The sequence below is a fragment of the Protopterus annectens genome, chromosome 16.part0 (genome assembly GCF_019279795.1).
Source record: "Protopterus annectens isolate FY-2018-M chromosome 16.part0, PAN1.0, whole genome shotgun sequence".
Taxonomy (NCBI): Eukaryota; Metazoa; Chordata; order Ceratodontiformes; family Protopteridae; genus Protopterus; species Protopterus annectens.
Window position 1 is genome coordinate 682,761,762 of NC_056750.1, and position 14,006 is coordinate 682,775,767.

General features: G+C 39.1%; 1 protein-coding gene across 1 annotated transcript in view; it reads left to right on the forward strand.

Moving 5' to 3' along the window:
* LOC122790648 (collagen alpha-1(I) chain-like) overlaps positions 1-14,006 on the forward strand; it is an 882,142-nt gene that overhangs the window by 57,019 nt on the left and 811,117 nt on the right. The window contains exon 5 of the mRNA XM_044058172.1: positions 11,974-12,018. Coding sequence (XP_043914107.1) covers positions 11,974-12,018 — 45 coding nt within the window. The remainder of the gene's footprint in view (positions 1-11,973; positions 12,019-14,006) is intronic.

Genomic DNA, 14,006 nt, shown 5'->3' on the forward strand with positions numbered 1-14,006 from the left:
GTTTATTGTGGTGACAAGGTTTAGGTCCCTAGAGCGTGTAGCTCAGAGGGATTGGGATTTCTTTAGGTGTAGCATGTCCAACAGCTCTGGGTTTGACACAGCTTTATATGTTAGGCAGAGATCACCTTGGAGTAGGCAATATGCTACGGAGTAAAGCTGGAGTTTTTTGAGGTGGTCAGTGTAGGGCATTTGTCTGAGTCCAGTAATCCTCTTTGTTAGATACTTCTGTGGCCTTTCCAGCTGCTGCAGATGTCTTGTGAGGTACATTCCAAAAGGGGCGTTGTACTCTATAATGGGTCTAATGAGTGTTGAGTAGAGGGGAACGATGACCTCTTTTTTCCTGGATGAGAACCCTTTTATGATGAGGTGTGCCATGTAGAAGGACTTGCTGACTACTGTGGTGATGTGACTATCAAAGGAGAGACTACTGTCCACCTGAGACCCAAGGTCTCTTATCACACATATGGTGTTAAGTAGATTGCTGCCTATGTGGTAGCTCATGGGTACAGAGTTTTTACCAAAGGGGATGACACTGCACTTTTTGGCATTGAGCTTGAGGCCATGGCTCTGACACCAGGCATCTGTCTCAGAGAGGCCCTTCTGTAGGATGTTCACATCACTTGGGGACTTGACTATGGCTCCTAGTTTGCAGTCATCTGCGAACTTCATTAGCCAGAGGCCTTCTGTGTTAGCCTGTACTTCAGAGAAGTAGATACCAAACAGGAGAGGTCCCAGGACGGAACCCTGTGGTACTCCACTTGTCACTGGTTTGAGGTCAGATTTGGAGTCTGCAACTTTTACAGTGTGGGTTCTGTCAGTGAGCCAGTTGGCAACCCATCTTGTGACATAGGGATTTATGCCTAGTTTACTGAGTTTAGCTATAATTCCAGAATGGGGGATGGTGTCGAAAGCCTTGGCGAGGTCAAGATAGGCTGTGTGAACCACCTTACCTTCATCTACGGCTTTGGTGACTGCCTCAACAAAGTCAATCAGGTTCAGGAGGCATGATCTGCCTTTCACAAACCCGAACTGGGTGGGATCCAGAGTTTGGAGGTTACCAATGTCTTTGTTTATGAGTTCCATGATGATCCGTTCCATGGCCTTGCAGACCAAGCTCGTCAGGCTAATAGGTCTATAGTTCTCAGGATCAGTGGTGGTTCCCCCTTTGTGGAGTGGGATAACTGTTGCTGTGCACCATTCAGTGGGCACAAAGCCTGATGCGAGGCTATTATTGAACATGGTGCTTAAGTGGGAAGCCAGTTAATTCTGAAATTCGTGTAAAACGCAGCCTGGGATGTTGTCTGGTCCCATGGATGCTGTGTTTTTGGCTTTAGAGAGTGCATTTTTCACCTGTGTAGTTGTGATTGCAGGGACTCTGTATTCGTCCTGTATAGATATGGGCCCTTTAGGGGGGGGGGGAGGTACAGTTAGCACTGAACCTATCTGCCAGGATGTTGGCAATATCAGTTGGTTCTGTAATTTTCATGCCTTTGTGCTGTAACTCAGAGCAGATCTGGGTGTTGCCATTGAGATTCTTGACATAGCTATAGAATGCTTTGTGGTTGTCCTTGGAATTAGTGGTGATTTTATTTTCGTAGCTAGCTTTGGAGGATCTTATAAGGGATCTCAGCTTCTTACTGAGGCTGACCAGAGAACTCCACTCATGGAATTTTACTCTCTCTTGCAACAGTTTCTTCCTTCTGTTGTACAGTTTGTTTATGGCAGGGGACCACCAGATTGGCTTCCTTTTTTTGGAGGATAGCGTCTTGGTCCTGTTTGGGATAGCACGATCCATGCATTCATGTAAGTGCTTATAGAGTGCATTTGTGTAGGATTCAGTAGTTGTAACTGTATTTTCCATCTGCATGGGTGTCATGAAGTTCACTACTTCTGTCTTAAGAAGCATGAAGCTGGCTTTGGAGAAATTTTTTACTGTGGTTTCCTTAATGGGGGGTGGGGTGGGATGTGGATATCAAGGGTGATTAGCTTATGGTCGGATCGGACCAACGAGGAGTTGACTTCAGGTGTGGAACACCGGTCACTCATGTTGGTAATGACTAGGTCTAGGATATTGTTGCCCCTGGTGGGGGTGTGGATAAGTTGATCTAGGGCATTGGAGTTTATGAATTCCAGAAAGTGTTGCGCTAAGGAGTTGGTACATGAGTAGTTTTCCCAGTTAATGGTGGGGTAGTTGAAGTCGCCCATTATTAGAGTGTTTGGGTGAACCCTAATATTTTCCAGTACATCAAGAAAAGAGGAGTGGGAATCCTGGGGCATGGTGGGGGATCTGTAGCAAGCTACAGTTTGGATTGCAGCTTTGCCAAGAGTTAGTTGCACTTGGATAACCTCGGATGCATTATGCTGAGCAACTAGCCTGGAGGTGTGGATATCCTTAATGAATATGGACACACCCCCACCTTTGGTGTTTCGGTCCAGGTTACATGGCCGAAAAGTGTGATATGAGTTATAGCCTGGTAGTGCAGGGGTGCTCTCTGGAGCCTTGAACCAGGTCTCAGTCACTGAACAGATATCAATGTTCTCCATTTTAAAGAATGCCTCGAGTGAGTGCATTTTGAAATTTAGACTTCTAGCATTGATTAGCATTACCCTCAGTTTTTGCTTGCTTGTTTCTGTTATGGTGGTGAATTTGTTACTTGAACCCTGCCTAAAAAAGGCACTATAGGGGCAGCAAGAGCCTTAGCCAGTATCTGGAATCCCAGGGGCGACAGGTGCAGGCCATCTGTGGCAAAGCATCATGGTCTGTTGACCATGTCATCCCAAGCAGACAAATACTGGATCCCCTTAGAATGACACCAAAAACTTAGCCAATTGTTGAAGTCAATCATTTTGTCCTTGTACTGTGGTATCATTCTGGGCGATGGCAGAATGCTACTCAGGGCTAGGGTCATACCTGCCTTAGCTACAAGATCGGAGAGCTCTTCCATGTCTCTTTTCATGTAGTCCAGGGAGGTACATCTCAGGTCATTCACACCAACATGGACAATGATCCTGGCACCCGACAGGCAGCTGACAGTAACCTTCTCCTTGTTTAGCCTGGTGAGTGGGATATCAGTGTGCCTGACTATAGAGTCAACTATGACTAGTGTGTTGGGTATGTTGTTTTGCCTTATTGGCTGTGTTTGAGTGGCACACTGAGTCTGTGGGCTATGTGTCATTTGGGTTGTGTTGGTGGATGGAGGTTGCTTGTGTTTCTGCTTTGGAGGTCTCTGCTGCTTAGGCAGATTATTATTGAGAGCCTCCGCAAATGTTTTTGAGTTTCTATATGTGGATTTTGGTGGTGTAGACGTGGTGAGACTATGTGATGAGTGTGGTGTGGTGCAAATGTTTACCTTCTCCTCATGACTGTCAGGTTCAGTCTTGGTTGGAGAGAGCTTTACCTCCAGTTTGGCTAGATAAGTGCATCTCTCACAGGTTGTAGTGTTGGGTGGTAGGAGGAGAGGGTTGTCTGTGTACATGAGGCAATTTCTACATTACCTCAAGATGCTCAGATTCATCAAATCGACAGGGGAGAACACTGGGAGCTGACCCTTGGACATGCCTGAATAAAAAACTATTTTCCTCTAGATAAGTGAGGAAAGTGAGTACAAGAGCTGAAGTTCTATACCTGTAGATACAGTAGAGAATGTACATCCATCCATTTGTCATAACTTTTAAGATAGAAGAAAGAAGAAAGGTTAGGTGGAAATTAACTGTATCCTCCCTCACAGTAACATAATCTGCCCCTCTACTGTTTCTTGGTGTGTGCCTCAAAAGTAAGGATTTACACAGATGTTTGTTACCACTGTAAAATAATTATTTTTGACTCTTAAAAATAACACAAAACTCTTTTCCTAATAAAGCAAGAGATTGGCAATACAGTGCCATACTTTAATGGTCTTGGTATAAAAAGTCTAAGAGGACAAACCATTTTACAGTTTTAGTTGAATGGTAATTTATCCATAATAAGTATTTTGTTAAAATGGCATTAAACCTTGAGCACAATATTTTTGGATTATTTTCTGTAGTGCTCCGTACATTTTATCAAAATATGTGTTTTCTTTATAGACCATACTATTTATTGCAAATCTGACTTACTTGGTTTGATCATTTCTGCCATTAAGAAAACATTTTCTCCAGTATTGTTTTCTTGCTGTCAATATATATTATTACACATAAACTAAAAAAAAAAATCCAGATTTTAAAACATTTTAAATAGGAACTGTTTCAGTTCTTTGTTCTTTACTATTTCATGGGCAGTTTGTTGTTCATTTCTGTTAGTCTTCTGACTATTGTATACAGAAAAATAATAATCTTGTAGTATAATGTTAAGAATTCTGGCCATTACCATTGAATGACAGCATAATATATTTTCTGTCAATTTACTTTGGAAAAAATAAAGCACTGTATCATTGGCTATAGTAATGTTTCCTATTTCCTATTTCATCAGGTGACTGTTTAATTGAAATTAGATTACAGATAAACATATGTCACAGGTCTTAGTGGGCTGTTTTCTTGAAAATAGATTGAAAATAAATACGCTACAGGTCCTGGGTGAAATGGGCAGAAAGGTCTCCCCACCTTCTTATTTAACTTGATGAAAGGTCTACCCTGTGGTGATGTTTGCAGTGTGATAAAATGGTCCACTAGAAAATTAGGACCCAAATATATAAATAACAATAAATCCATAAAACTTTTTGGATATGAAAGAAAAATCACTTAAATTTGTGTGGTAGCTTTGAAATCTTTTAATCCAGTAGTTGAAATTTTTTAATCCAGCAGTGAAAAATGTCCATCAAGACAGCAGTGTAAGAAAACTTGAAATAAATTTGAAATAAAATGAATCACTTATATTTATCTTGTGTTGTGACGCCATTTTTATATTCTCTTTATATTTTATATAGTTTTTATTTTTCTTAAACAGGGCACGATCACTAAGAATAAGTTGTGCTGTATTTTTCTTATAAGGACATCACAAAACCAAATTACAGTTCAATACCCAAGTCTGTATCATGTACTCACTAGAAATAAGTACCTGTAAGAGAAATAAAAATCTACTCAGTTAATGTAGCCAACCCTGGTTGTGGAGTAGGTACAGTAGCTATCTGCTAATTTCCTAAAAAGGTAAACCTTGTGTTTCTAAATCTGCCTGTAAACCCCGTCAATATCAATATCCTCAAATACAAGCCAGTCATCCTTGTTTGTCTATTTTTTCAGTAATAAGTCATTCCTTTTCAAAATATCTGATGCAATCCATTAAATGTCAGAATGTTTGAAACCAGTACTATTTCTTCTTCTTCTTCTTTCGGCTTTTCCAGGTTAGGGGTTGCCACAGGGGATCATCTGTCCGCTCATGATTGACAGTGGAGTTTTACAGTGTTGAACTGGAGAACCTCTTGCTGTGAGGTGGCAACGCTAACCGCTGCACCACCATGGCCACCCTGAAACCAGTACTACTAAAGCTTAGTATATAATAATCCTTCCTTATAAATTTGTTATGCAAGTGTTTGCCTAGTGAGTAAGGACCTGCTGGCTAGGGTTTCATTGAAGAAAAAGATAGTCTGTAGTATAGAAACCTGCCATAACATTAAAGCATCAAAAACACCTCAGCCAATTCAACTCCTTGGAGGACAGTAGGATTGCTGGTACTCATTTACCTTGTTTCTTTACTGCCCTCAGTTCATCAACAAAACTACTGCTAGTGATTATGACTGTAAGAACAAAGTTGGAAGTGCATCACAGGGGATCTTTCTTCACTGACAACAAAGGGGTATGTCTGCAAGAGAAGGTGAAATAATTATGAATTCTGGCAATTTGGCTTCCACTCCTGGAAGGATATCCTGAATAAATATTAATGATCTGCTTGTTGAAATCATTTGTGCAAAATGACATTAAACATGCATCCCAGAGAGTAATGGAAATGGATATATAAAAAGGGGGACAATCGTAGTTCCTCTTCATAATATATAAATGTATTCACTGTTTTTGAGAGTCTGTTGACAACTACTTCCCATTAGCTGTTTGCTTGATTTGCATACATGATGATTATAAAGACAGGTTTTTGTTTCTTGGCTAGTAGAGCATCAGGAATTCTGCATATTATTTTATAAAACACTATTCAGAAGTGTATTTTTGAGATGGACACAAGTACAGTGTCAATATGACATTATTTAAAACTTGTAGTGCTTGTCCGCATTACATTCCTCTTTTACACCAGCAGATAGAACTGACAGAATGTATATCCCTACTTCTGTATACTGTGAAGTAACAATGTCTGTAGACATTTCTAGTGATGATATACATCCCTCCATTTGATACTGAACCTTTAAGCCCCTAGTATTTAATAGAAAAAAATCCAGCAATACCATTCTCCATAACACAGTTTGTTTGCAAAGAAATGTGATAATATTACTTAACATGTGTATTTGTTGTTTAATGGTCTTTATTTGTTCTGTTAGCCCCCTCTTCATCCCCATACCACCAAGCCCCTATCCTCTATTGAGCCATTTATTCATCCCACTTCCTGCCATCTATGGGCACTGTGTACTGGAGGTGAAGCTCAGCTATCATGGACAATCATACTACAGGAGATGGATATGGAGATTTTTTTCCTTAGTCCCTAACTCCCTTCCCATTTATGGGTTGATACTGTGCTGGCACAGTGATGCACGTGCTTCTACACATGTGTTAAAATCTGCCTACAGTACTGCTAACTGCTTGGTAAACTAACAGGCTACCTTGTTTCTGTCTCTGCCTGTTTTAACTCCTGGCCACCACCAACAGTACAATGGATTGAGTCACCTCCCTCTCTTCAGGGAGAGTGAGCTAGTGTCAGACACTGAATCTCTTCCTGCTTGTTACTTCACAGATTCAGTTGCTGGGCCAGTTGTTTAATGATCTCTATCTATGTATGATGGCCTCTACCTTCAAGTTCAAGCGAAATCGACATGTATTAACCTTTCACGTGAAATGCACATGCCTTTTGTGAAACCAAACCCATCTTACAATTACCTTACCCAGGTCCATAACAATTAGCTGTCCCTGATTTTGCCACATATTTTTAGCATCCCTTGAAAATTATTGATTTTCTAATAGTTACTGAGAATTGTAGTCATTCAGTAATGGCACACATTATAGTTTCACACTTCTTACTGTTCAGAGAATGCAGATTGATTCAGAGCAAGTTGTTGTATTAACTTTTTAAGGGAATTTGAGTAAAATTTTGGGCATTCACCCCCCCCTCCCCAAGTATTTTTATCTTTGGTCAGAATGCTTGAGTAAAAAAAGTTGAGAGGGACACCTAAGTCGTGCATCACTTTTAATACATAGTTATTTCTTGGTGGGCATCTAGAAATCTATGCAGTATTGCATGCAGTGGAATTTGTAAGGATTTGCACTGACCAGCTAGCCATAGTGGTGTATGTGTTAGGTATATGTGTTTAAGTATATACACATACGTGAATCTCTGGCTAACAGTGCAGACCATACATTGTCAGTGTGTCTGTCTGTTCTGTATAGCGGAGATTTTGAAGTACCCTCCTACTACAATGATGTCTTTATGCCAGCTGGCTCTGTGACCTACTACAGCAGCCAATAGGGCATGGTAAACTAAAGAGTTAGTTTCTCAACATAGTGGAGGGGGCAGATCATTAATGGGAAGGGGCAAAAATATATAGACTTTTAATAAAGACATTGACTCCATCTCATAACCTGTTTATTTATTTATTTATTTTACATTTGTTGACCGGGCTAGTCTAGCTGGACATATATCCGTTTACAGTAGAGGCCCGGGGAGAAAAGCTCCAGTACAGATAAAATTACAGTGATTTCTAACAATAAAAAATTTATAACAATAATAAAAAAGATTTTTTTCTACATAGAATTATAAATGGTACAAGAGAGGATAGCAATAACATTTGAAAACTTGTAAGTCATGTTCTACAAGAGAGGATAGTAAAAACATTTAAAAACGTATAAGTCATGTTCTACAAAAAATAATAATAACTAAATACTAAGGATAAAATAATCTAAGGCATACCTTAAGATTCAACTCTCATCTCCAGAAGGCATCAGGTAGGGGCTTAGTAAGGGGACAGGGAAAAAAAATTTAGGTGTATTGAGAATTACTTTCAGTTGGGATTGGTACAGGGACATAGCCAATGTGAAGTAAGATGTTCTTTGTCTTGTCTTTTGAACAGAGAGGTAGACTCTAGAGTAGCTATATTTTGAGGGAGTTGATTCCAGTGTTTACCTATGGAATTTGAAAATAATGCATCCCCAGCTTTATTATATGATTTAGTTATGGATACTAGGAACTTATTTGCAGAACGAAGTGCGGTTAGGTTCTTGTATGGAGAAATAAGGTTTGCCAGGCTCGGAGAATTATCAGGGAAATGAAGGGTTTTATGAATGATAAGTAATTGTTGGTACAGTAGGTGGTTATTTAGTTCTAGCCAGTTTAGTTGTTTGAGGTTGTGACAGTGGTGAGTTCTAAGGGGAGTAGCATTAATGAATCTAGCTATACTGTTGTAGCAGGTAGAGAGTTTGTTGATGTTATTTTTAGATAGTGTGGTAAATATAGCTGAAGCATAAAAAAGGGTGGAAAGCAGGTGGGTCTGTGTAATGGTTTTTCTAGCTGCTGGGTTAAGGAAGGGTTTAATTCTATAGAGTGTCCCAATTTTTTTATTAACAGCTTTAATAGTAGTGTTAATTTGGTCATCAAAGTTAAGATGGTTGTCAGTGGTTACACCTAATAGTCGAGTGGTATTGTCAGGGTTAATACAGGTGGCATTATTTGAGGAGATAGTGAAGAAAGGTGTAGGAGATTTATTAGTAGGAGTAAAGAGAAGTAGCTTTGTTTTTTTGGGGTTAAGGAGGAGGCAGTGCTGCATAAACCATTTTTCAACGTTATGAAAGGTTGTTTGGGTGATGGACTGGAGAGAGGGAACATTTGTAGCAGAGCAGATCAATGTCGAGTCATCTGCATATTGGATGCAGGTCGCTTGTGGCACATTCAAATAAAGGTCATTGATAAAAACTGAGAAAAGAAGGGGTCCAAGGATAGATCCTTGTGGAACACCAATATTTACTGGGAGTAAGGATGATAGGTTATTCTCCCAAAGCACTGCTTGTTGCCTGTTTTCGAGATAGCTTCTAAACCACTGTAAAGAATGTGAGCTGTTTTCAACAACCAAAAGCCAAAAACTGAAAGTGATGCTGCTAACACACCTCTGACACATTTTATATTTGACACCCAGTATAAAACACCAAGTAACATGGGATGAGAATTGCTTCCACTTTCTGCTCCTTTTCTTATTTTTAATTCCAGTTGCCCCATGTGGCTATCTTTGTCCCATTATCTCCTCAGTACTCCAGTGTACATCCCACAGGAGTATCCCAGGCATTTTGTTAGATTACCTGTCCTACCTGCCTACTCCTCCAGCTTGATTCTCCATTATATTCTTAGGTGAATGTGACTCATATTGTATTCCAAATCACTCTTAAGTAATGTGAATATCTGTCTTTTATCCTCTTTGCTAATGGAATTAACAGCATGGTTTAATATAGTCATCTTTGATTTATAAATGCCATTCTACACCAAAATAATTAAACCACTTCATGTTGAAGAATTGGAAACCAAATGCCTTAAAGGCTAAGATTTCACTAATCCAAGCTACCTAATAAGTCAGTCAGCTGCATGTACAGTCTACTACTTTTTCCTTCTGAAGTGTTAAAATGTTTCAAAACACAAAAATTGAAGAGGCTGCTAAGGGACTGTTCAGCCTTACCTGATAAACAGTGTTCTGTATTGCATACTGTTCACTTTACCATACTGCTTTTAAGCCATATATTAGAAATTTGTATTTGTGTGTCTGTGTCTGAGAGATTTGGATAAAATGGTCATGTTTCAAAACAGATTAACAAACATTGGCTTGCATTACATTACAATGATTGCTGGATCAGTATGGTATACTTTGTCACACATTGATTCCCTAGTGACTATTACATTTTGTTAACTATACAGTGCTAATTACTGAAAATACATCTACAGATTTATATATATATATATATATATATATATATATCTGTACATCATATCTACAGACACACACACACACACACACACACACACATTGGACCTCACTTTATTTCCTCATACAGGAAGTTGCAGTTAAGAAACCAAGCCTGTCCATAAATTGTCAGATTGTTCCTTAACTGATCCCTGGAATAATCAGTTTATTCAATCCTGAAGGAACTGCCACTTCCATTAGCATAGAGGGATAAAAGCCTGACTACACCCCGGGCAACCTGACTTCAGTTAGTAGTTTGGGCATCTGCTAGATCGTGAGTGGGAAAGCTGGATGTGCTTGTCCTGGGAGGGAACGAGTGGGTTACATAGTGAGTACCACAGAGAGAGTTGTATGTTACAGAAGGGGTGGTAACCATGGAAGCAATCTTGGGGCATGTATATGGCTCAAGAAGCTGCTTTATGATTGCCTTCATTGTAGATGAACGGAAGTGTGCACTCACATGGGGAAGGTGTAGCAGCCTTTCTGGTGGCACAGGTCACATGTCCCTGCTGAAGGTAGGTACTTGATCATAAATCGAAACAGTCTGTTGGCTAACTTTATGATAGTGTACTGACTATCTCCCAAGGAGGTAGGAATGGGGAAACCAGGAAAACAGAAATGATGAATGTGAGCAGACAACAAGGGAGAAAATATTCTAAAGGAAATGAAAGATTCATATCTGCAGAAGGTTGATGTTATCCACCCTTAGTTTTGTAAATGGAATGTACACAAATGCACACCCAACACAGGTAACAGTCACCTATGCATGTGAGGTATTGTGATGAGGAACTAATGCTAGTTTATAACACACAGGATTCTGCATTTGGTGAGATCTACTATGACTTAAATAGTCATCTCCCCTGAATGAGAAAATTGGTTTGTGGCTGTGCAGTCCCCGACCTATCTTGAACCCTTAGGTTCTTGATTCAGCTTCTGAACATATCTCGCTAATATCATAGTTGTTTACAACTATTTGCCAGTAGGGTAGCACTCCCACCTGACTTAATTCTTCTCTGCTGTAGGTTACTTTAGTCTGCTCTCACATGGTAATGCACATACTGTACCCCCTTTGCCCTCAGTAGATATCCCAGTGCAGTACCTGGCAACTTGCATAAGTATCCTTTCACAATCATATTTCTTTTCCAGAGACCTATATAATGAATAAGCATGTGAAGAAAGTGAGATGAGCATTCATTCATACTGCTTCCCACTCCATCTCAGAAGACTTATAGTAAAACACATTCTAGCACAGTACATGTACAGTAGAACGCATTCATAGGTTCATAGGTGTGTACTAGGCTACTGGCCCTGGCGCCTTTACAAGCCTAGCCCAAAAAAATTGCCCAGGGACCATGCAGGCTGATGTTAGTTCACAGTGCCGCTATCCAGTAAGGCAACTGGAGTGATCCCTGGGGTGAACTTTCTGTTCCATCACATTCCATCACAATGCACTTATGGTAAAACATTCCATTACAGTGCATTCATACTGCTACAGTTAATCAGCACACATGCTTATTGCTTCACATTCTGAAACAATAGACACAACCATGCACATAACAAATAAATAAATATATGTATATATATATATATATATATATATATATATATATATATATATATATATATATATATATATAGTGCCATGCATTCCAGCACACAGCACAGTACACACTTCATCATTACACGTTCTAGTACAATGCATTGAGTGCTGCACTTTCCAGTACATGGTGATCACGCAACATATTGTTGCTATTCTAACTGTGCTGTATTTTATCAGCAGTTGTTGAATGCATTCATTGAAGGCTGGATTAAATCTTTTAAATTACTAATTTTATTTTAAGTTGTTAGTGGTATTAAAAGTACTTTATAGATTCCAAATGTAATGCTAAGTGAATTTCATTTTCAGGGTCGAACTGGAGAACCGGGACCAAAAGGTCTTTCTGGAATAGATGTAAGTGTGATTTATAGATTTATGAAATGTAAAAAGAGAATGTATTTTATCTTGTTTGGGTAAAGTTTAATACAGCTGGCTGTGATTTTGGATTAATTGGAAATGTCTGTCATTGAGAAAATGCAGTGTTATGGACATTAAAGACATAGAACACACATCGTCTGATGTTGACTAGCCAGCTCATGTTCATGAAGAAAGTCTGATTAATGGGGAAGGTAGAGGCTTTACTTACCTGGAGAAGGATTTAGTATTCTGAGGATGACTACTTCTGACACAGGTTTTCCAGCTGTGTGTGTATATACAGTTGAACATACAAATACAAAAGAGCAGCTAAAAAGGTTGACCAATAACTGAGGCAACTGTGTTTCTACATTTTTTCTAGCTTTGCTGTACTATTCTGTTTAGTGGAGCAATATCATAGTGCAGCTGGAAAAATTGACGGCGATGCATGGTGAGCTGTTCTTTTGGTCTGTTTTTTCAGCTGTGCTCTGCTAGTGGTCTATTCAGTGTACCAGTAGCACAGAAAAGCTAGAAAAAAAATGGCCCAGTAACAGAGAGCTGTGCTATTGGCCCATTTTTCCTGCAGCGCTATGTGGTTAGCTCGTTCAGCACAGTGCATCTAGAAATCCTAAAAGCTGACTCTGTAACCTGCTTGTTAGATGTAGTATTGTGGCAAAGAACTGGAATAAAGCACCAGTGCTATAGTCACATGTGCTTTCAGTGTTTTAAAAGTGGAGCACCTTTTATTTGGTCCTCAACTTGTTATAAGGTGTGCTTCGCTTCTCTTTTTGCCAAACTGCAATGATTTTTGTCAGTGCTATGATTTTTCACACACTGGTTGAGTGGTATGGTTATGAGGCAGCCTGCGCTACAACTGAGTGTGGCTTTTCCTATGTTTTTGGTATTAAAGAGCATTGACTCTACCAAAATTATGCTCCATGGCTTACTAAGAAATAGCAGACATAAAGATTTTGTTTTCATAGGTCATTTCACCAAAACTAGGAAATATGGGAATAAAGAAACCTTCAGCTTCATAAGCCCTGGCTTTTGCAAGTTATGCTCACTAAAAAGACAAGTTTGACAAGACCTGCAGCTGTATACATCAAACTTATTTCAGTCTAAACCTGACAGAGAGCCACTATGCTAAGTTGAGCATCACAGTATGTAGTAAAAGAGCCTCTGCTATTAAACACATTTGCTCCTACAAAGGCATGACAGTTTGTGGTGCCACACTACAGGCAGTGGTCTGTATATACCTTGCCTTGTATGGGATTCTTCTGTGCCATGTACCATAGAAGATATTTTAAGCTTAAAATTTAACATTTTGTGTTGTATCTGAGGAAGAGTTAGTACTCAAGTTTTATTAACATCCAAGATGAAATGAAGAAAGACTAATTTTAGAACAGCAAAGCTAATTACAGATCATCTGTTTTTGCTTCTTTATTGTCATATTTCTTTTTAATTAATTCATTTGTTAACACAAATGCCCTGCTCTGAGATCACCAAAACATTTTAAAAAGAGGTAAAAAGTATATTTCACTTATAGACCCTTGAGGGAATAATGCCAATATAAAAACATCCTAGGTAGACTAATAAAAGGAATTGATAATGCAGAGTGAAAAAAAAATACAGAGGCCAAATGCTGACAATTGTAAACATACATTTGGGTAGCACTTGGCAAGGATAATTGTGTACAAGTAAAATGTATAGTTACCATGTAATAAAATTAATGTTTGGTACTTACACTTTTTAAGATCATCTTTGATGTACAGTATTCACTAATGCACTATACGGTCTGAAGGAGGATAGCACAAAACTGCACTTACACTTGGTGAAAGTCACAGATACAGTAGATACATTATGCATGTTATCTACTACCTTGAGAAATGATTGTTTACAGTCTCATTGTGGTTATATATGTGACAGGCAGAGAGTATGCTGACCATATGCAGTTTTCTAAAACAGAATCAGTCACCAGCTGCTGACAT